This window comes from Tauraco erythrolophus, chromosome 16 (genome assembly GCF_009769465.1).
Source record: "Tauraco erythrolophus isolate bTauEry1 chromosome 16, bTauEry1.pri, whole genome shotgun sequence".
NCBI lineage: Eukaryota > Metazoa > Chordata > Aves > Musophagiformes > Musophagidae > Tauraco > Tauraco erythrolophus.
Genome location: NC_141480.1, coordinates 10,972,421 through 10,995,668, shown reverse-complemented (window position 1 = coordinate 10,995,668; position 23,248 = coordinate 10,972,421). Strand labels below are relative to the sequence as shown.

The window sequence follows — 23,248 nt, the reverse complement described above, 5'->3', positions numbered from 1 at the left end:
ATAATAACGGGGGTGGCTTGTAAAGCTCTCACAAAACCGAACTGCAGTGTTTTTAGTTAACCTTTCTTCATTTCCATTTCCCCTTCAGACTTACGCTTGAATAGCATACTGGAAGCGTGTCTCAGACTTTTTGTCCCAGCTGCCCAGTCTGGGAGTTAGTTTGAACTTCTCACAAAGGTGCTCTTGAACTGATGCTGGGCTGGACTGGCTGAGCTGGCAGCATGTGTGCCTTTGCCCTTCTGGGTTGTGCAGTGGCAGTATCTCTGGGTACCACGACAGCTGAGATTGTGCACTGCATGGGAATGAACCCCATTAGCTTTCTTTTTTTTTTTTTCCCCAAGATTATTCTTGTCTGAATATAACTGCACAGTCTCTTCAGCAAGGCAGTTTTGGTTTAGGCAGATTAAAGCCCTAAAACTCATTGTACAAGCCTTGGAAACAGTAGCTTTCGCTTTCACTGTTTCTCAGCTGCTCTCCGCTCCCTGTGCCCAGTTATTTGATGTATAAAGTTATCAACAGTCAAACTATTAGAAGTTACTATGCTGATAACCTGCTTCGTGCCATACAGTCGGGTTCTACTTTTTCACCCAATTAATTCAACATAATCACAGGTAAAACAGTGTTACCGTCAGAAGAGCCAGCACTGAGGCTTTTATAGGTAGATTTGCTTCAGGCTTTTTGAATAAAAGAAACCTGTCTGGTTTTTTGTATGTCAATTGTCTTTTGTGACAGTGACCTGGAATTTAAAATGAAAGATTCTAGTCAGACCTGTACTTGAATGCTACAGAATACCAGAAACTTCATTTTGTTAGTGTTCTCGACAAAAGGAACGGATGAATACTTGTCTTTAGGCATCTGACGTTACTTGAAATAAAGCATAATGCTTACATCTACAATAGTGCTCTTGTTTTTCAGTGTTAGTTGGACGTTTTGGACATAAACTAGAGCTATATTTCTTATGCCTTTTTTTTTTTTTTTCACAATGTATCTCTTTAAAAATAAATTAGGAGGAAAAATTGCAGGTTTTGGCATTGCTGCCACTTAATTTTTCAGAATCCGTGCTTCCAAAGGTGTTAATCCTTGATTTTACTGTGCAGCCAAATGTAGGCTGCTTTTCTGGTTTCGTGCTGACTTTGACATTATTAAGAGAGTGACAAATATACATTCTCCAGATGTATATATAGAGGTGTTTAATTTTTGTAAGATTGTTTTAGATTAAGAAAATACTATTTGAATGTTTTTCATCCTTTGAAGTTCGGTGGTGTTTGAAATTCACATAATGGGGAATCTCTTATATCCCTTTTCAGTAGCTTTCTTTTGACAGCAACTTTTAAAATGGATCTCATTTGGCAATATCATAAAGATGGCTGTAACTGTAAAATGCAAAGTTCTGACATGAAGTAAGTTCACTGTCAGCATAGATTTGTTAAAATTTTGATCCGTTTATTCTCTATTGACAGAATTTATCCTGGATCAGATATCACGTGTTTGTGCCACTCTTTACCATGCATCGGCTGTTGTTCCACAGTCAGCATATCATGTGCTCAGGATAATTTGACAGAAATGGGATTATGTGCTTGAACGAGGCAAAATATTTGCACACATGCACGTGTCTTATGTTAACAGTCATGTAACTGTGGCCTAATCCTTTTGTCCTTAATATTTTAGTACTATAAAATCAAGGAATGCATAAAAAAGCAGTGCTTTTTTGCCTGCCATGCAACACTTTATGAGACTATATGCTTTCCTATTGAAAATGTCATCTTAAGACTTGAGTTGTAAAGCTCTTTTAAATACACCTTTGTGTATAATAAATACAGGTAGATATGATTTTTACGTTTTAATTTGAGAAAGTATATATCTCTCTGACAATACCTGCCTTGGTCTCTGAATTGCTCCTTCATATACAGAGATAATTTAACCAAAAGCAGATTAAATATATTCTTTATCATTTTAGTTTTTCTGCGTTTGGTGTGGTTAGGGATATGGTTAGATTCTTCACTAGTGAAACTGGGCTTGAGATGACCTCACAGGACTTCTTGTGAAATGTGCTGTTACCTGTGGTAGAAACACGTGGTCCGTGCATTGCGTATGAAATGCATTGTGAAACATGAAGTGATGATAAAATCTAACTCTTGAGTTACAATCAGCCCTACCTGCCCTCAGGGCATAGTAGGGGAAAAAAGGTAATAAAACACTATAGTTCGTATTTTAATGGCCTTGTGCACAGCATTGTCGATTTTGCTACAATTGGAAAAAACGCAGTTTAGTGTAGAATAATTTAGAAATAAGGCTTTGCTGTTGGAACGGCAAAACCAGATTGTACTTCAATTCTTTTTCTAGAATTTAAAAATAAAACTCATGAAAGCATAAATATTTTCTATAATAGACTCACGGGTATCTAGCTCACATTTAGAGATAATCTTGTGAAACTTTGATACTTCTGTTTCTGTAAAAGTTATGTCCTAAGTGAAACAGAAGACAGACCAGCACTGAATCACCTCCCTATGTTGCGTTTAGGGAACAGAATGACTAGCAGAGTAAACAGTTTCTGTGAAAGCTTGGAACTCTTAATTATGTGTTGATCATATTTGCCTTCCAACATAAGCAACTGGCTGCCTATGACCATCTACAGTTGAAAGTTTTTCACATAATTTGGAAAGGTTTCAATATAGTCTTAGAGAAAAGCTTATTATCCTGCTTTTTGAAAAAAATCTGGACTCTTAGGCTTTTCTCCATTTATATAATATTAACAGTAGCTGATGATGGTATAGAGGCTTTGTTTTCCCTTTTGCTCTGTAATACTTTCATCTGCAAGAGTTGTAGCCTGTTTCCCGTGTTTGTACTGCTAGTTCTTGTCACTTTTTGTCCCTAAAAATCAGTGATTAAAATCATTACTTCATTCACGAAAGCTTATGAAATTGGGATCACTTCAGCAAAATCTTGGTCGTCTTGAATCATCTTTTCTAGAGCCTGTGTGATTGGTGTAGAATATGAATTGATGTAAGTTTCCTGGCTTTCCTGGAGCTGGGGAGTGGGAAGCTGTCTCAGTGGTGGAGCTAATGCCTGGTGGAAGGGAGTGATTGGGTCTTACTTGTTCTCACGGTCAGGTTATGTAAAAAGTTGACGTGAGTATTTGTCCCTTTACATTTCAAAAATATTTCCCTAGTAACTTCAGTGACTAATGTGCATAGAAACCTGAAATTCCTTGGAACTCACTAGTGAAACTAGTCTGGTTTGATCTTTGAGAGGAAAGAAATGAGAGCATAACAGTGACTAATGTAAAGGATTGCAGTGTGTTACTGTATTGGCCTCTGTGCCAAGGTAAAGAACAGGATCCCTGTCTGGAGGAGCTCTTGGGCTAAGGATATAAATTATGTACAGAACTGGACAGGTATTACATCAACCTCGACTTTACATGCCTTAAAACAACTATAGCAAGATTGTGAGAATGAAGGTATGACTGTAATTTAACTTTGAGCATTCAGTTGCTCTGTCCATTCCAGGATTTTAGAATTATATTAACTGTGGATGCTTGTATAATTCTCCTAGTTGTAACGTGACCTTAGAAAGTTGGGATGACATTCACAGGAGATACATCTTGCTTGCTGGTTCCTTTGCTTTAAACAGCCTGCTCTGGAGCTGACCTTTTTATGTAGATCCTCCACAGTTGATGGCACAAAATACACCTGAAATCGGTACCATCCTGCAGATTGGAAGGCAGCACGAACCATTAAAGAGTGCCAGGTGCTCAGCCTGGGCACACTTTTTCCAGGACGAGCTTGTCATAAGTTTGGGGTTGAAGTGGTTTAGGGCTCCTGCATGCATTTTTCATGCTGCTTCAGCAGAATATCTTTGTCATTGGGAACTGTGTACTTTATACAGAATGGCACGTGTGATTATCACAACATGCTGACAGTCTTTTTGGTGCTTCCTATTAGAGAGATGAAGCTCAGGATGTTTAATTGGAGGTACATTAGACACAAAAGATGCAATTTTAAAAAAAAGAAAAAGAAGAAAGAAAAGGGAGCGGGAGATGGCCAGGAGCCCATTAACTGTCTCAAATGAAGAGAAGACACAAAAATTTGAGTGGGTTGCTTATTCATTGAGTTCCTTAAAATGAACGACAGTAAAAGTAGCAGATTTTTGCAAAAGATCATTGGCTTTCTGTGTGGCTTTATTTCTTACATAGAAAGGAGTGTTGCAGGGAGGGCTGAGGTGACAAAGTAATTGAAGCAGCTGCTAATAGTGTTTTAAATTTCAGGCTGGTTTTATCAGAGAAAAATATTTGCATAGGTTATTAATAAGCAGTTGAACCAGTTGCATAAACGCTTTTTATTTTTTAGATTTTGTAACATAATTCTTGCTCAAATATCTTACAAGATTAGTAAATCTGTCGTAGACCTTTCATGCAATTATCTGAAATGTTAAAGAAATGAGGAAAGGAAAAATAGATTTGAGGAATCCAAACTGGCGTCGTGGTTGTCTCATTTCTCAGCAGGGGACAGACAGGCATCCTGATCTTCAGAATTAAATCTTTTTCTCTGATTGTTAACAGTTACCTTAAGGCTTCATTTATGTTGCAACTTAGCTAGGGTATTCCTGCAGCAAAGATTTCTCTTCATATGAAATTCTGAAAGCCAGAGACAGAACTGGTAAATCCCAGTTAGCTGTCTTCCTGGCCTGCCAACAGACTGTTCTTCGGTTCGTGTTGTGCGTAAGATTGTGCCACATTAATGGCGTGTGATGAGCTCTGAATTCCGTGGGCAGAGAAAGTTTGTATCAGAGCTGCACTGGGGTGCTTTATAAACTGTGGCTCCTGAGAAATGTTTTGAAATGTCAAATGTTGATATTTTGTGGATTAGATGAAGCAAACGCGGAAAATAAGAGGCAAATAAGGACCAAAAAAAAAAATCTTAGTATTTGGTTCTCAAAATCTCTTCAGTAGTACTTGGCATTGGAAATACTTCCTAGCTGGTGGCTGAGCTTTTTTTGTTGTTTTCAGTACTGGTAAAGGAGAAAAATCCTATTGCTTTGAGTGACACAGGTGGCAAAGCAGTGAGGAGTCTGCTGACCTAAATTGTGGTCACAGATCCGCAGTGAGAGTCGTATTTGTGCTGCATGCTTTGTTGCCAAGAATGGGTGTACTAAGTGAAGGAGTTTATGTGGTTTTGTTAGTAATTTAGAAACCACAAGCAAGATTTTTATGGCTTTATAGGCAGGGCTGTTTTTGAAAGTGCTTGATATTTTTCTAAAATGTGCAAAGACTACTGAGCTTTGTCAGAAATGCAGCGAGATTGCTGACTGCTTTCCATGAAAGACAAGTTCCTTCAAACTTTCTACTTTGAGGACTATATGAGCATCCTGGATTTCTAAATTCAAAATTATCATGGAAAAATTATACTTGTGAAGGCCCTCAGCCTTTGAGATTCTCTCATAAAACCAGGAGCTGTGTGAATGCTTGAGAGTATGCTCCAGTCTGAAGACTAGAGTTTCGTTATTTTGTATTCTTGGTGTTCATTCTAAGTATCTCTATCAGCAAAAGATCAGACAAGTAAAATAGTCTTACAGATGTTAAATAATCATGAAGTAAATTAGATTGATATGATTTTTATTTTTAAAGAGGAAACGACTCCTGTTGTGGTTTACAAATATTGAAATGCTTAAACTAATTGTCAGCCTCAATTTTGAATGAGGAAGCAAAGTAAAATGCAATGATGTGCTCAGAGTTTCTCGTAGTGTTTGCCAGGAGAAACCGAGTTTTGAAAACAGTTGGCCTGCTTTCAAACACAGATTTTAATGAGATTAAAAGAGAAAGAATGTGCAGGTTTGATTAGAAAACTTGGCCATACAATGGGTCCTGGAAGCCAGCACAGAAAAATGTTGTAATTTTTAGTGGTAGAATAGATTTGCTTTGGAAAATGAAGAGTAAGAAGCAGTGGGTAGCTGTCGGATAATTAGAACGAAGTGTACTAAGTTAGTGTGAGAGAATCTGTGCCACTGTGCATGGACTGCAGGAGGTCTGGGAGGCAGTTTTAGTGGCCCAGATGATTTCTCCCTGACTTTATGTTTTCAGGTGGTTATTTGCCAGTAATAATTTTGTGCAAAGCTTTTATAGCAACCTGATTTCAAAACAGAAATTAACACAATAGTCTTCCATTTTCCTTGCATTAGGGCTTTTCCTACAGTTCAGTTGAAGATTAGCGTTAGATTATGCTTGAACTTGGCAAGGTGGTGAGCGTGGTGCACTGCAGAATGCTTCAGGAGACCTGGTGCAGGAGAAAAGGTGCATTTACTGATAGGCATACACTCAGCATAGGATTAAGAATAGATCTGAAAATAAATGTGCAAATCAAGAACTAAAATTGTTTTCAGAAAATCTCCTTGAGTATAAATATGTAATTTGTCAGCCTTGTATCAATGTGTTTTATCAGTAAGTAACAGAGACCGTGCAAGGAAGGCATGGTCTCGTGGGCGGTGGGGGAGGTCAGCTTGTGAACACCATTTGAAATGACCTGGAGTATTAAAAGGCTTGAGAATCACTGAGTCAGTATAACTAAGGCGATAAAACAAGGTCTTTTGGTCCTTATAACAATGTTTGAAAGGCTGTTTTCTTTCTCATTTAACATGCAGCAAGGACATATGGGAGAAGGCGAGGTAACAATATTCCTATTTAATTTTCTAATGTTGACAATGTCTCACGGGAGCAATAACATTGAGTTGTTACTAGAGGGCAAACTCCAAAATTTAAGATGATGAAGCATCAGTTTCACATAAGCTTACATAGTCTGCATGCCATAAATAAAGATTTTAACTGAATTAGGTAGTACTCCACAGTAGTACTGTTGAGGCTGAAATGATCCCAGTCCTTCCATTGCACATCATCTATGTGATTCGTTACACTGGAGGGCCGTTTTGCTGTGTTTGTGTGTATGTTACGAATGCCAATGCTGGAGAAGTTTGTTTTGGTTCTTTTGGGTGCTGATGGTTTTCTTGATGCAGCATAGAGTGTAGTGATTATATGTCCTGGCCTGCTAGGTTAAAGAACCAGATCCTGCAAGCACGCCTGTTGCATTATCTGACAGCAGTGGTAACGCTGATGAGCCTGTGAAGGTCGTTTAGGTAAAGAGAGTTGCTTCCTTCCAACAATACCTGCAGGATTGGCGTTTTAAGAGATGAAACAAACGATGTGCATCAGTTTCTCAGGGGAAAACAGAGTAACTTTTACGTCTATATTACAACATTTTTATCATAGTAGGAACCAGGTTTGCCTAGCTACAGAAATAGGCCTGATGATCATTGACTTTTATTTTAATTAAAGGTGTAGAAAGATTCTTGATTTCAGCTAAAGCAAGCTGGCTGAGCCTTCCAGTTTTTATTCGTATAAATTCTATGGACTGTGGATTGCATTGGGTTTTTTTTTTTTTACTTTCAACTTGTTAGCTTTTTGATTTTTGCATGGAAAATGTCTGGACATTGGAACTGGTCAAATTTTCTGTTTTCAAGATGTTTTCTTTTTCAAAATCAATTTGTTTCAAAGGAAGGAAGGAAGCAAGAGCAGGATAAATTAACCTTACAAATGCATTACTGGGGTAGATTGTAATGAATTCTGAAAAAGCAGACATAGTATATCACATCATAGGCAAAAGGAAGTGTATCCTAAAACTTGTACCACATCTCATTTATTTGCTTACTTTCCCTATATATATTTATTTATTCCTAAAATGCTCCTTAAATTGCTCCTGAGTAGAATTCTATTCAGTTTGTTGTTAAGATACTGAACACTGTAAATAAAAGGTGAATTCATGGAAGAGATCAGCTTGTGTGCTCTATGGTATTACACAGTTGCATTTATAAATCAAAGAATCTTATTTAAAAGTAATAAATATTTTTAAGGAAATCTATGATAAAGGATTATCATAGAAGAATATTGGGCTGTGAGAGGAAGCATGTTCACAACATTTTCTCTTAGAGAGAGTCCATTAGCAGAACTCCGTTGTAACGTATAAGTTAACTTGCTCCTAGGAATGATGCAGTATTGCCTAGTTTTTAGTCTTCATTTGCAGTAAATTACAGTGGGTCTTCCTGTTTTTATCAGGTTATTTTTGTGATTTATGAGTGGGTGGTTTATGATACGTTTTGATATCAGGTAATTTAAATGTGTAATATATTTAGCTGGTAGAATTCTTGTTTTCCCATCTGCACCATGAAATGGTATCTACTCATCGTAAGAAACTGTTCCCTGGAAAATGATATATACAGCTTAGGTTTTAGTTATGTCTGCTATTGGGAAAGTCCTAGAAAAAAAATTGGCTTATATTCCCTTCTGTTTTTACACCTTTTAAAAAGAAATCTAATTGGAAACACGAAATATCACGGCAAATCATCAACTTGAGCTTCGATGAGAAGTACTGTTTTAAGTCTTCATGAATTGTAGTGCAGTTATGAAGAAGGTAACAAGCTTTTCTCTGAAATAATGCATTGGAGTTACTGAATGATATTGAAAACTGTAAGGGTCATACGAAATTGAGAACGTAACTGCTCAGTAAAAGGGAAGATTGCAAACAGTTCTGCTAATGCTGCAACTAATGCATTTTTTAAAAAAATAGATAAGCAGTGTGTGCTTTGTTCTGTTAGTATGTTTTTTTCCTTCTTTTTTTTTTAACCCACTCTTCAGGTCAGTCTTCACTGTTTCCAATGGAAGACGGGTTCTTGGATGATGGACGTGGGGATCAGACTCTTCACAGTGGTTTAGGATCACCTCACTGCTTCTCCCATCAGAATGGAGAAAGAGTGGAACGATATTCCCGTAAAGTCTTTGTCGGCGGACTGCCACCAGATATTGATGAAGGTACACCCAGAAAATCTTAGCCAGAACAGCTCCTTCTGGCTTAATTACAGAACTGTGCTGTGAAACTTTGTTAGCTAATGGATGATTGTTTGCCAAACTCTTTGGAAATGCTTTGATATGTAAATGGATCTTTGCATATTACCACTTTCAGTCCATGGCAAACATGAGATAATTCAAACTAGTTTAGGCTATAGCATTGTTCTGCCATTGAAGAACAAAATCATACGTTACCACGCATTTAACTGACTTCTATAGTATAAAAATTATAAAAAAGGGATAGTCATGCAAAAAGAATCAAGTAAATATCACCTGTTGAAACTCATAAATACATTGCATTCGTATTACAGACACCAGAAGCCAGTAGTAGGAGAAGTGTTGCTAGTATTATAAAGTTTGTATAGCATAGTAAGTCATAGCTCTTTATTTGGCTGCTTATGTGTAGTTCTCAGAGGTTGTTTTCAGCGGTAGCTTCCAACAAGTGCATGGTGAGGACTCAGACAGGAATGAATCTGTGCAGAGACAGTTGCATACAGTGAGGAACCAGGAATTTGTGATGGATCCATCATACATACAAAGGTGACAGAATACTGCAGTTGTTAAAAAAAAAAACCATGCACAAGTATTGTGGAGCTTTTTTTCACCAAAGTTCTGTATTCTGTATGTATGAGCGTACTGGGATAGTGGTTAAAAGAACTACAGCAACTGTAAATCTGAAAAGTTGGGGTTTTTTAATCACCGAATTGTTTTAATACCCAGTTCTTGTGTCAGGGAGAGGGATTGTAATGCACTGCAGGGTGTACGACTGTGACGTGACAACCTGACTTTCACGTCAAATGTAAGAGCTACTTCGTTAAGGTCAAATATAATATGGAGTTTACAAGAGGAAAAATGATCTTACGGTCTGTCTTTCTTTGTCATTGTTGGGTTTCGTTTGGTTTTTTGACTTTGTCACCTTTGTTGTTTTAAAGGCGGATGAGCACATGAGTAATTTGGTCTGTGTGGACCCTACTTACTTAAGAACAGGACTTTTCCTAAATCTGTGCTAAGAGGGTAACTTGGTGGTTTGAGTTGCTTCTGTCAGCACTCTTCCTGTTAAATGCACAGGTGTGAATTAGAATAAGGAGTATACGATTTAAAATCTACATCACAGCTGAATTCTTGAAGTTTTTGTGATCCTGTTTCTAGAAAGCGTTTTCTGTGTGGTCTTTAACGTTAAATTTGTGTTAAGTGTCATTCTGAACGGAGATCTGTTTTAAGAATAGATATGCAGTAAGTATTCACCTTGGTTTATCTCTTCATCAGCGTGTAGCCTTGACACACCACCACTGCTGTATACATTCCTGATGATCTATAGTGCATAGAGAAGCTGTCAGTACACTGCATTGTCAGTTGCTATTTCATTAGCAATGTCATCACAGAGTGTAAACAAACTTAAAAAGACACCATTAGTAACACCTTTTCAGATGTATAACTGAATTTGAGGATGGGGAAAATCCTCTCAGTTGTGTATTCAGAACCCCCAATGGCTGCTAGTGTACAAAGCCCTGTAAAACCCTGAACAGAACACAGCTGAGCAGCATACTGATTTGGATGGCACTCTAGCAATGTGAAGTTTGTTCTTTCTGTTTCATTTTTTTGATGAATAATTCTTGCCCAAAGAATTTTAACTAGCAATGGTTCAACTGTATTTGTGGAGAAGGAAAAGGGAGTAATTACTCAGTTTCAAGAAGACCAGAATTGCAACTGGAACGTTTCTGTGAGACTAGCATATGCAAATTTGTACGAGTAATTTGAGGTCAAAAGCAGAATTGAAATGGATGCAAGAATTGCTTCCTGATACAGTAATATGTTCTTGCCATCCCTCTTACAGAATTAACTAGGGCCTGCAAGTTTACTGTGTTAGTTTGAGGTCAGGCTTAGATAGCGTTTGCACACAGGCCACTGGCATGTGATATGAACAGGCGTGGCGGGGTCTTGTGATAGTACCTTCATTTTTTTCCAAGCTTTCTCCAATTATAAGGCATATTGGCAGAGCTGATTGCTTACCAGCAAGCCAGCAAATTGTCTCTAAAGTCTTTGTGGGGATAATAGTTGAAGCTGGGTTATAATAGCTATATAGATGCAGTGAGTGAGTCCATTTCTGCAAATTAGTGCATTACGAGCTTTTATGTATAATCATCAGTGGAAAGAAAAGCTTGATCTTTGCCCTGTCTTGTTTTCTAACATGTTCTGACTTGTCATAAAGATTCCCCATCAGCTAGTAAGCATTGCTGTGAGCTGCTGAACCTTTAGGGTCACAGAATGGTTTTTTTATAGGATGAAGCTACCTGAAATCAGCGCTCTTCAAATTGTCTTCCATTTAATTTCTTTTCATTTCATTTAATTTCTTTTTCCCTTCTCTCTTTACAGATGAGATCACTGCTAGTTTTCGTCGCTTTGGACCTTTGATTGTAGACTGGCCACACAAGGCAGAGAGCAAATCTTATTTTCCTCCTAAAGGTAAATATCTGATAACCAATAACATATGAGCATTTTAGAATCATTTTTCTGGATAAGGCTATTTTAGACAAGATTTTTGTGACAGTGACCCAATGTTTTTTGGGGAAAAAAATTGAATCCTTGGGATTGTTATAAACTGATGGAATTTAGAATGTGGCTTTGTGATTATTCTGCACTAAAAGAATTCTTCCTTAACTTCCTGGTTTTACTTTATTTCATTTTTCTTTTCTTCCCTCTGTTGTTCCTCATTTTTGTAATAATAGTCAAGACTGGTCCTCTTTAAAGGACCTAAATGCCCTCAATGGAAGCTGGGAAGGATTTGTACCTTATATTAACAACCATTCTGGCAGGTTTCCCTCTACAGCTGTGGCTTTTGTTCAGTTCATCCTGCTGGCTTATCTTTTTCAAAGGAAATGGGGAGAGAGGGTGCTGATCAGCAAGCTCCCTGCTTTCCTTCGTGTCTCTGCAGAGGACTTGCAGGAGGTCTGGTTGGAAATGTGTGAGAGCATCTTAAAGTTTGTTCCTTACTGTATGGTGACATGGTGCCAAGCATGATTCTGAGTTAAATTATTATCCTACAGGCAAAAAGGCAAAAGAAATTGTATGTTTGTTTTCCCTTTTGTAGGATATGCATTTTTACTGTTCCAAGATGAAAGCTCTGTACAGGCATTGATTGATGCATGTATTGAAGAAGATGGAAAGCTCTATCTTTGTGTTTCCAGCCCCACTATCAAAGACAAACCGGTAGGTGGAATTGTCAGGGTCTGCACAATTCCTGTGTGATAACTAGAAATTGTTCTCTTCAGATGCATTTTTTCCTTTTGTCTGTCTTCAGAGTGCTAATGTTTAAATTTCTTCAAGGCGTCAAATTAAGTTCTGAAAGAGAAGACCAACTTACTTATTTTTAAACTAGACATTATGAAGTTTTTTAGTCTAGTTACAACTCGTATTTTTGTTAGAAAAATGCTAAATTTCACCATTGCTGATGTAATAAATACATTTCCAAACAGATGTTTTATGCTTATTATTAATTAAAACGTAGAATTCATATTGTCTTGAGTGTTGCATGTAACATGTTTTGACAGAGACAAATTAAATCCAAAAAGCCATAATGTGACGTTGAACTGTAAATTATTAGCACAAACGGTTTTGAGGCTGAGGCAAGTCTGCTAATAGTTGGAGAGACTTCTGCTGTAGTTCTGTACTTCAAATTTGGCCAGCTGCAGGCAAAAATAAGGCAGCTAGTTTTGCATGGTAAATAAACATGCAGCTTTGGGCCCTGCAGGCTGCTGCACTGAGATAACGCTGGTCTGGCGCTGACCCTTGCCTGGCACAGTGCGAACAGCAGCGATGTGGTTCATGCAGCACAGTGCAGGCATGATGAAGGAAATATGGAAGTAGAGGGTGAGCTTTTTCCCAGAAGTTTGGCTAACAAGGAAGTGGTGAAATTGAGTATGATCAAGTGGTCTGTCTTAAGAGAGCTTATTACTGTTTCATTTCGAGAAGTGACTGCTGAATGAACAGAAAATGAGTTTGGAAAATACAGCTGTTTAAGACGTTTTCTTCTTTGTAGGATACTGCTTTAATTTATATTACTGAGATACTTCGAATTGTGAGTGGTTAAAAAAAAAAGGCTTTTTGTCCACAGGTTCAGATCCGGCCTTGGAACCTTAGTGATAGTGATTTTGTTATGGATGGTTCACAGCCTCTTGACCCACGAAAAACCATTTTTGTTGGTGGCGTTCCTCGGCCTTTACGAGCAGGTACACTGCGTGTCCCGCAGCACTGGGCGTGTTGAGAATGCAGTCTGATGTGGGGAGCAAGGCGGGACACAAGTTATTCCAGCACGGGAAGCATTAAGTGTTCTTGACATTTATGGCGGGGGACATGAATGCAAATGGACTGTTTCATTTGATGCTTTTAGAAAAAATTACCGAGTCTGCGCCACTGTTTCATTTTCCTTTCTGGTTTAGTGGAACTTGCAATGATAATGGATCGGCTGTATGGAGGGGTGTGCTACGCTGGAATTGACACCGACCCTGAGCTGAAGTACCCAAAAGGAGCTGGGCGGGTTGCGTTTTCTAATCAACAGAGTTACATAGCTGCTATCAGTGCTCGCTTTGTTCAGCTGCAGCATGGAGAGATAGATAAACGGGTAAGGTCTTCAAGCGTGTTCTATTTCTGCTCAGTGCTTTCTCTAGAAATGCTTTTCCATGTAAATGTGTCATTGTGAAGACTGTAAATGTTATATCAGATTAATTGCATATTTAGGGCTAGATTGTGCCACTTCAATACAACACCGAATAAAAATGAAGGAGTGGTACAGAGCTGTTGCTTCTGGAACGTGGGAGGCAACTGTGAAGCAGACTTTCTCAGATTGCTTAGCATAATGGGAAGCATGTCAGCTGCCTTGCCCTTTTGTAAGAATATTGCACTCGTCATATACTCCCACTGCAAGTATTTGCACTTGTAGTGTTTGTATAATGTCAGGGAGTAAGGTATCTGCCAAGGACGGAGCAGTTCTTATCTTGTTCTGCATCTTTTGAGAGAGTGGGCAGAATCTGGCCCCAGTGTTACACATTTCGTGCTGGATGTTCCTAAACAGCATCATAGTAATGCATTGTAAACTCGTTAGGGTGCATTACAGCCTCAGTCATCCTCCACAGCTTATGTAAAGGCTGTGTCTCTTAATTGTATTCCTTTAGTACTACAAATTAAAGGAATGGATCTGCAGTTTGCTTGCCTCTGCCCTCTCGTCTATATAAAATGTAACTTTGCCAATAACAGTGATCTTCAGGCCACAGTTTTGGGAAACTCGGATCCTTACATCTACTGTTCTCTCTAATTCATGCTTCATCTCTGGATTTTTCTTACATGACTGTCATTATTGATCTTAATTTTATAATTAGTACAGAGGAAAGCCCCTAAACTTGGCTGGTTAGCTGATTATCATTTCACTTCTGCTTTGGCTATAAAGCTTGGGTAGAAGAATTGTAACAACAATTTGACTGTGGGCCTGCGAATTGGAATGTCTTTGTTCTAATCTTGGCTCTGAAATAAGTTCTCTATGGCTTTGAGCAAATAATTTGGGCCGCCCTTGTGCAACTTCTGCTTGCATAAGCAGACACTTGGGTGAATAGGTCCATTGAAGCTGGTGGGACTACAAATTTGAGTAAGTACTTGAGAACTCTAGCAAAGATTTTGCAATCTATTTCCCCTTCCTTCTCTCCTCACGCTCCTCATTTCCACATTTTGTGTGTAGTTCAGAAGAAATGTGGGGACATAAGTGCTCAGAGGATTCATTATAAAATTAGTTCATTATAAAAATGAAATTAGTAACAAGAAGGGATTTCTTGTAAAACTGGGCAAGCAGGTGCTGCTCAAGGGTGTTCCCTTCAAAGAGATAATGCAAATCAAATGCTCAGTGGCCTGCAGCACCCACCACTGCAGAGCCTCTGCTGAGTGCTGCCACCCGAAGCGTGCCCGATGAAATTGCTGTAATTTGAGTTCTCTGCATGTGGGAAACCTTGATGCACCCAGCACAAGGAACAATGGCGGGACACGTCTGGCACACGCACTTCAGCACGCACTGAACAAATGTGCTGAGGACTCTGACTAATGTCTACGTGTTGCAAACTTGCACAAAAACCAGTGCTGCAATAACTGGGTAAAGCAAACGGAGGTGTAATTACCTGTGCTGTAGTTTCGCCTCTGAGTATGTCTAAGGAGACATAACGGAGCAGCAGAATTGCCACGGTAAGGAGGCCCACGTAGCATCTTTGTGGGTTCTCCTCTTAGCGCTTGTAGAACACAGCACTCATTAATCAATAATACCCAGCCTCACACTATGTCACAAACTAGGTGCAGGTAGAACGTGGTGTTAGGAATATTTGTCTTCCTCTGTTCTTTTAATAATTTATTCTTCTGAGTTGGCATTGGAGGGATGTTTGAGAAACACAACTCTAGCAGTGGAAGAGGAGAAAAACTGAGGCCGAAAAAAAGGCTGCTGTACTGTCTCCAAGTAGTTTATCTGTACTGTAAGCACAAATGACATGAAACTACTGCAGTGCCCTCTCTGGACTGTGATAAAATTGGGTAAGTTTAAAAACACAGGAGCTTGTGAATGTCCTTATTGGAATGAGCTGGCATACCTCTGAGGCTTGTGAGGTACGGAAAGGACCATCCCTAAGCCAGATGCAGAGATAACAGGTTAACAGAGGCAACATCAGTCGCAGTCTGGATATTTGGAAATGTTTGTGAAAACACCTGATGACATGAGCTTCAGAGAAGACTCACAAACACTTCTAGAACAGGGACTTGTACCTATACTTTTTTAACATGAAGTTTTGTGTTGCGCTCCCGATGTGTCGCATGGACCTTTCACAGTTCTGTGGAGCAAAGAAATGGGAGTGGAGTGATTACTGGTTTGGAGGTGAAACTGGGCCTTTAGGGGATGGCAGTGCTGCAGTTGTGATTTAAAGACATGGGCATGTCTAAACGGGCTGTGCTCTAGCCAGCTCGCATACAGTGAGCAGCAAGCTTTGCCTCGCTGTCACAGAGAAAGGCTGTGGAGTGCTGCGAGCAGGGTTTTGGAGCCCACAGTACAGCAGCCTTGGTTTTGGTATGCAAATGCCTAGATTAAAAGCTAGTAGCCTGCAGATGTTGCAGTGTAGATGTGTCCTTGGAGCACCAGCTGGTAAGTTCCTGTGAGTCATTATCGGTTAAGAACTTGAAGAACTTTTTCTTCTCCTTTCTTGTGTGCTGTACTGAATTACTGCTCATCATCTGGTCCTTAATGCCAACAGCGTAGGTGGCCTTCAGTCTCATTTTGAGCTTCTCATTTGATCCCAACAAGATCAGGTAGGTTTCCTTTTGCTGAGAGGACTAAGCCACAGAAGAAGAAAACAGAAATGTGCTGTTTATTAAGATAAATTAAAATTTTTCAAGTTGGAAATTCAGGCATTGAAATTTGCTGACCACGTGCATATTTAATCTGCAGATACAGTGTTGTGTAAACAGTTTACATTCCTACCTGAAAGGGCAGGAGCTTAATTGTGTGTCACCATACTTAAAAATAAACGCCCAGAATTCTCCAGGGCTTTGATGTGGATATGTGTTTCAGTTCTGTAACAATAGGTTGATCGGTCCTTTCTGTAAATCAGTGACAGCGTGTGTGATACCGATGGTCAGCGTTGGTTTCTGGAGATTTTTAAGGATCAAGGAGGACAGGGGGAACAGGATGGTTCTCAAGTGCCTGTAGTTTTGGGTGTTTAATGGCGATGATCTTGTGTAAGGAGGGGGAAAATTCTTGAGTGTGACATTCCCTACTGCAGAACTGTGATCGCAGTCCTGCTGGACCACCATAGTAAATAGAGTGGAATTGTCATTATCTGCATTGTTATTAAGAATTGTAAACTTTCTTCTCATTTTCTGAATACAGGTGGAAGTTAAGCCATATGTCTTGGATGATCAGCTTTGTGATGAATGTCAGGGGGCCCGTTGCGGTGGAAAATTTGCTCCATTTTTCTGTGCTAATGTTACCTGTCTGCAGTATTACTGTGAATATTGCTGGGCTGCTATCCATTCACGCGCTGGCAGGGAATTCCACAAGCCCCTGGTGAAGGAGGGAGGAGATCGCCCAAGACATATTTCATTCCGCTGGAACTAAACGATCGCTGCAGTGCTCATATGCAGGCCTCAAATTAAGTGCACTCTTCTGTTACCCCGATTGTCCCTACCCCACCCGACCCTTTCTCTTATTCAAGATAGCATGTCCTTTTGTAGTAGTCTGTAATTTAACAATAGTATAATGAAAAAATGACCTATAATATGGGTATTTTGTAGAATCTTGTCATTGAAAACTGTATTGGGAACTCCTTTTCGTATTGATAATATGTTGCAAGTGAGTTGCATTCTCTTGTCTTTACTACCGGGAGAACACTTAATTTCATGCAACATTTTCTTAGAGGAGAGAAAAATATTAAGAAAAGAGAATTGAAACAATAGAGTATTTTGGTTTTTTAATTAAATTATTGTTAATAAAGAACATAAGAATACTTTTATTAAAATAACCGTGTAACAATAACACTATCAGTCTGTTCTGACACTTTTCCCCCAGGGAAGCCTGTTTTTGCCTCTCTTTTTATTTCGACTTCGGATTTTTCCAGCAACAGATGAAGTTAGCATTTACCTACCAACAGGAAAGAGCATGTTTAAAGCAACAAAAATGCATGAGCAAAGTTGAAGCAGCATTGTAATAATGATCTTCTTTTAAAATCTGTTAAGGGTTTTGAGGCTGACATTTTAGCTCAGTACGTATCTGACCGTGCCTCTGACTACCACCCACATCCAAATTACTAATGAGATAGGCAGAGCTTACTATATTTTCATCAAAATGATTACATTTTAAGAATTCCTGAATGTAAAAGTTGAGTAAAGTTACTACTGAGGGGGGAGTGCACTTTTTTTCCTTTAAGAGAACTCAATTGTCTGGTTACAGCCCTAGAAATCCTACCAAAGCTAAAGTAATGACAACTAGTTAACTGGCATTTCCTCTCCTGAAGGATAAATATATAGATTTTATTTTTGATGGCTATATATAACTCTATATCCTAATATACTAACATTCATCAGGGGCCAGCCTTTGCTCTCCATTTTGACGTGAAAAAGTAGAAAACCTAAAGATACCTCAAGGATATCACCGATTTTTACTGAAGTTTTGATATTCCATTGTGTCACACAAACTGAAATTGGCTGCTTATTTGTTTCCCATCTTGGATGTAAACTTAGTTTTAAATACCCTCTAACTTAGTTGTAACAGAAGGCATGAACATAAGTAGTTTCCAAGTCTTGTTTTGCACTATTTTCTGAATTTGGGCATGAAATGGTGCAAGTGTGCATATGCCTTGCTTACTCTTCCTGTAGAAAGAATCCCAACTAAGATTCCACCTCTTCAGAACTTAATATGGGGAAATAAAGAAACACAGGTATTTGAAGTGCCAACATTGCTACGTTAATGCCTGCTTTATTATGAATAAGTTCTACCTTGAGAAGCATTAACACAGTGCATGTTAATTGAATGATAAAGAGTGGGTGCAGGGGTGTAGTTTGAAACAGTTGAATGAAGGAGTAGTTCTGAAATGATTTTTGTTACTTTTGAACTAATGCCCTGGCCAGCTTCTCAAGTGATTTTTCGGCAGTGTGCAAGCAAACAAATTTAGTGGCAATCTTCTAAACTGCCTGGGCGGCGTGGTACCATCGTAGATTCTCTCAAACCAAAGACTTGCCTCAGCACTGCTTGGAAAACATCTGCTCCGTGGAAAGCCTTTGTCGGCCCCCCTCATCCCCTTCCCCCAGCCCAAGATTATCTTTATGAGAAGCAGTTTTTATTTTCAATACAGGCTTTAATGAACTATACCTTACCAAGTTCCAAAGGTCAAAATGGAGACATTTGCTGTCTACTAGTCAAGTATAGAAAGGGAGCTGCTTTTAATGAAATCCCTGAAAATATTGACAACAGTAATGCAAACGCAGAGTGCTCTTGTGTAGATTGTCAGGGACTTTTTTTTCTCTGAAGTACATAATTATAGTTGGAATGTTCCTTTACTTTTTTTAATGCTTGTAGGTGGCTTGGGGTGTGCTATTGTGCCGATCCTACCCAGTAAACAGGTGAGAATGGGTTACCATTACAAGAAATAACACTGTTTGAGAACTAGCTTTGAATAATAATTTTCCCTTTGTACATGACCTGCTGAATTTCGGTACAGTGTTTTTGTAGCTAACTTATTTTGTCATGCACATAATGTATATTTGTTATGCACTACTTTTGTATATCTTGTTTTTCCAACAGTGAGCATTTTTAGGCACACTTTTCACTGACGGGATATCTCTTTATGCAATACCTCAATTTTTCATATTGCAAAGAGTAGCTTTTTGTACTTTTATTACTGAGAGATCTTCATATACTTCATTTTTTAATATAAATAATTTTAATAAATTTTATTTTCTTATATTCTGCTTTTTATACATTTCAGTGCTCTGCATACATTTTGAATTATGGATGTTGTGCACTGGCAATGCTATTTTAGAATCTGCAGAGAAAAGAAAGCATGTTGCTTAAACATCTTAGCCCAGCACCAGGTATTTGGTGTACATATAATTTAAGAAATAGTATATGTAAAGTTGAGAATTAAAGAAGAAAAGCATGAAAGTGACAAATGACGCTGTCTTTAGACCCATGAAATTTAAATGCATAAGTATAGTGTAGAAGTTTAAAAGTAAAGAAACATCAAAATTGTCTACCGCTTCTTACTAAGTTTTTAAAAATTATACACAAATGCAGACGTTTTTGGTGAATGTTTAGCCATTTTTAATATTAAGAAAAAAAATTGATGTTAGGTGTTTGATGCAGAAATGTGTCTGCTCTTTTAAATTATATTTAAAGAATAAAAGAGAGCCTGCTAGGTGGCAGGCATGTAATGTTAGTATGCATGACTAATGTAAGAAATTGTTATTCTACTAATATCCACTTGTGATTGTGTGACAAGCGTGTTTACAGATTATTTGGTTACACTTCGATTTACAGGGCATAAACAATTATATACATTACTCTGTACTTAAGTAGTGATTACATGTCCTTCTGATTACATGGGATTAGTAGCTGGGGTTACCGTGTAGCTCCAGACGTAATTAACATGTAATTGGGTTCCCAGTCGTAGGGTATCACTTCGATTTGCAAGGGGGTTAACGCGCATGTGGTTTTATCACACGAGCATGGCACTGGCCATGTATTTACAATGTAGTTACAGAGTAATTACATGGTTATTTTTGCAATGTAAAATAAAGTGTTTCTGATTATTTTGTATGTAAAGGAACCCCACTGCCCCGTGCTTTTTGGTATAGTATGTGCTTCTCCATACACAGACCTCTGCAGAATGCAAATTTAAAACTTGCAGTGAATGAATTTAGCGTTTTATAAGGATGCTGTTGGAAAGACTTGATAATTCACCCCTTTTGTTTTTGAAGAGTTAAAACCTTCTGTTAAAAGGTGATTTAAAACTTGAATGTGATGAATTGTGGCAAGTTAACTTCAAGTTATGTGCAATACCTATTTCAGACTTCTGGAAGATCTTTGCAGTGTAATTCTTTGTTTTTAATTGCAGACATTTAAAAATGTCATTTTCTACTGTTCTAGTAAATCCTCTTTCTTGCTGGTGTTTCTAAAGAAAAGAATCAGAAATCAATCTTTCTACTAATGTAACTTTGAGATTATTTTTAAAAAAAAAATGGAATAAAAGGTTTTGGTCATTTGCTTTATTTTATTATCTTATTTTAAAGCTACTGTGATAGCATTGTAAGAATTGGGACAATATTGTATTCAACTGTTTTATTTTTTATATTTTTAAATTTTAAAGTATAATTAGTTTTTATAATTTTCATCAGATTTTTTTGTTATATTTTTTGGAAGTGAAACTTTTAGCAAGTGGGTGTCTAGTTTTTACTAATCCCTAATATGTTTTTCCCCCAATGTATTGCTCATATTATCAGAAGGAAAAGTTATTTAAGTATGTCAGTTAATTGTACTACTTGGCTGAATTTCCATATAGTTTTTACTGTGTATGGGGAGGTTGTAGTATTTATTATAGCATTTTAAATAAGGGTAATTCATTTTTTATTAAAGTCATTTTCACGTTTAAGTTCATATTTTTGTATGTTCTACTCTAAGTTATATAACACAAGTTACTTTTTTTAAAGAGTTCATTTGTTGAAGTGCTAGTGAAAATTAATGTTATTAAATAGTTTGCAAATGACTATTTATACCAGTATGCATATAATTTTTAAATATTTGTAATGTGAGATGTTGAATGAATAAAACTTTTAACTCAATGTTTCTTCTTAACCTTTTTATTTTAAGTTTCCTGTAGAAACATATTCCTTGGTGGCTGAAGCTCATGGGGCTCGGGGAAGTGATTTTGATGAAGTGTATGGCACACGTCTGGCTGTACGATGTGTAAAGGCTGAGCTCTGCCACCCTATTCTGGTCAAAATGTGGAGCGTGGTTTGTAGGGGGTGTGTGAGGGAGGATATAACTGCTTGAGAGATGCTGAGTACCCTGAACACGGCATTAAGTGGGTACAAAATCGATGTGCAGTGTTGCAGAAACGGGAAGGGTGATGCCTAGAGGACTGTAGAACTGCTCTCTGGAGTCAGGCTGTACAACAACCCTTTGGACTGCTTGTGTCCAGGTGTTGTCTTTAGGGAATATTGAATGCTAACTACTTAGTTGTGTGAATTTGGTGCTTGTTGAGTGTTGGTTAGAAATTGTGTGTAGCTTTGGAAAAGCCTTTCAGCACTCCTGTTCCTGTTTTTTGCACAGCCTCAAGCATATTAACCCAGCCCAAGAGCTGTAGTTTGGTCACCTGTTTCTGCCGAGTGCCCTCTGCATCTGATTCACAGGGACAAAGACGAAAACCAACACGCAGCTGCGGAATCCAGCTAACCAGGCAGATGACATGTTCAGTGAGAAAAATACCACCGAGGCACATGTGATGCACCGTGTAAGTCAGAAACCACTGTGCAGCTGGGACAAAAAGATAACCAGACTAGGGCCGGAGTAGGACCAAGCAAGGGGTGGACAGACAAGGATTCCATTTTAATTATCTCATGGTTGTGATCTGATGCTAACAGAAGGAAAAAGTCTGGCATTTTAAAGAGCTTGCTAGTGTCAGCCTTTAATTTAAAATATCTAAACTTGAAACGTCTAAAAAGTCTTGTGAGGTGTTAAAACTTTATGTTTCAAGGGCTAGTCAACAGGAACCGTGCATGAAGGATTCAAGAGTTTTGCATCCTCAGTAGGTAGGAATTCCCCAAACTCTGCTGCGTTTCTTACTTCAATACAAACAGCCAAGCTTCAGTGAAGTGTCATGCTGATTGGTCTGGAAGTACCTCCACTAAGTGGATCTGTGAGTTGGAGTATGCACATGTACCTTGTGAGAAAAAAACTGCTGCCCAAAAAAAGGACTGCAGTCGGAATCAGACTGTGCCCACTGGACTGTCCCAACTTCACTGTTGGCGTCTGAGCCGCCAGTCTCTTGTGCGTCATCTAAGGAACAGTGGTGTAAATGTTAAATAGATGTTGAGAATCGTTCTTGTCTGTTGGTGCTTCAGGAAATGCAGATCTTACAGAACTGAGCTGTAATTGGATTAGTTCTGCAAGATGCTAATCATTCCAATTCCCACTGGCTTCAGATGATGCACACTGAGAAGCCAATGCCTTTAGAAACTAGTTTTTAACAAGAACGAAGAGTTTCGCTGGTGACTCCGTGCGTATGCTTCCAGTCCCTTAAAATGGCTGCTTAAACAGAAAATGGTGGTACACTTTGGGTCAAAAATACAGCGGCTAGAGGTGTGCTGTCTGCCCAGTGAACAGGGAATTCCTCAGTGCTGCGCTTCGTGCCAGCCAGACGGCACCAGGCAGTATTGACCCGTTTTTAGCGTGTGACTTGGCCGGTAACAGGAGCATTATCTCTCTGGTCTCTGCGCTGGTCTTGTAGGAAATAGTCATAGTTCAGCCTCTCCCAGTGCGATAACAAGTTCTTGACATTGTTTTCAAGTGCAAATGGTATTTTAGAAAGCATGTGCTTATCAGTGGTTTATCTGATAATGTTTTTTAACGAGTGTGGTAGACTTGAAATTTGGTCTTGGAATATGGACGGTTTAAGTCCTCTGATGCCATGGTGGTGGAATTAGTGATGTCCTTCAGAAACAAGGCACTGACACGCCTGACTGATTTCAGTTCAAAATGCTGTGAACTTAGAGGTGTTTTATGAGGACACAGCATCCGGTTTACAGTTGAGGATGTGTATATTCATTCTAAAAATTCCGATATGAAGATTGCAA

The 23,248-nt window shown here is 38.5% G+C and overlaps 1 protein-coding gene across 4 annotated transcripts in view; it reads left to right on the top strand.

Moving 5' to 3' along the window:
- Positions 1–18,026, top strand: part of CPEB4 (cytoplasmic polyadenylation element binding protein 4) — a 41,015-nt gene extending 22,989 nt beyond the window's left edge. Inside the window, exons 4-12 of one of the 4 annotated variants that reach the window (XM_086621533.1) lie at positions 1,461–1,484; positions 4,297–4,310; positions 6,634–6,657; positions 8,678–8,851; positions 11,261–11,350; positions 11,976–12,094; positions 12,999–13,113; positions 13,324–13,505; positions 16,791–18,026. In XM_086621533.1, the coding sequence (XP_086477659.1) occupies positions 1,461–1,484; positions 4,297–4,310; positions 6,634–6,657; positions 8,678–8,851; positions 11,261–11,350; positions 11,976–12,094; positions 12,999–13,113; positions 13,324–13,505; positions 16,791–17,018 (970 nt within the window). In that variant the 3' untranslated portion in view covers positions 17,019–18,026. The remainder of the gene's footprint in view (positions 1–1,460; positions 1,485–4,296; positions 4,311–6,633; positions 6,658–8,677; positions 8,852–11,260; positions 11,351–11,975; positions 12,095–12,998; positions 13,114–13,323; positions 13,506–16,790) is intronic. The other 3 variants (XM_086621534.1, XM_086621532.1, XM_086621531.1) reach the window with 3 other exon arrangements.
- The last annotated feature ends 5,222 nt before the right edge of the window (positions 18,027–23,248 follow it).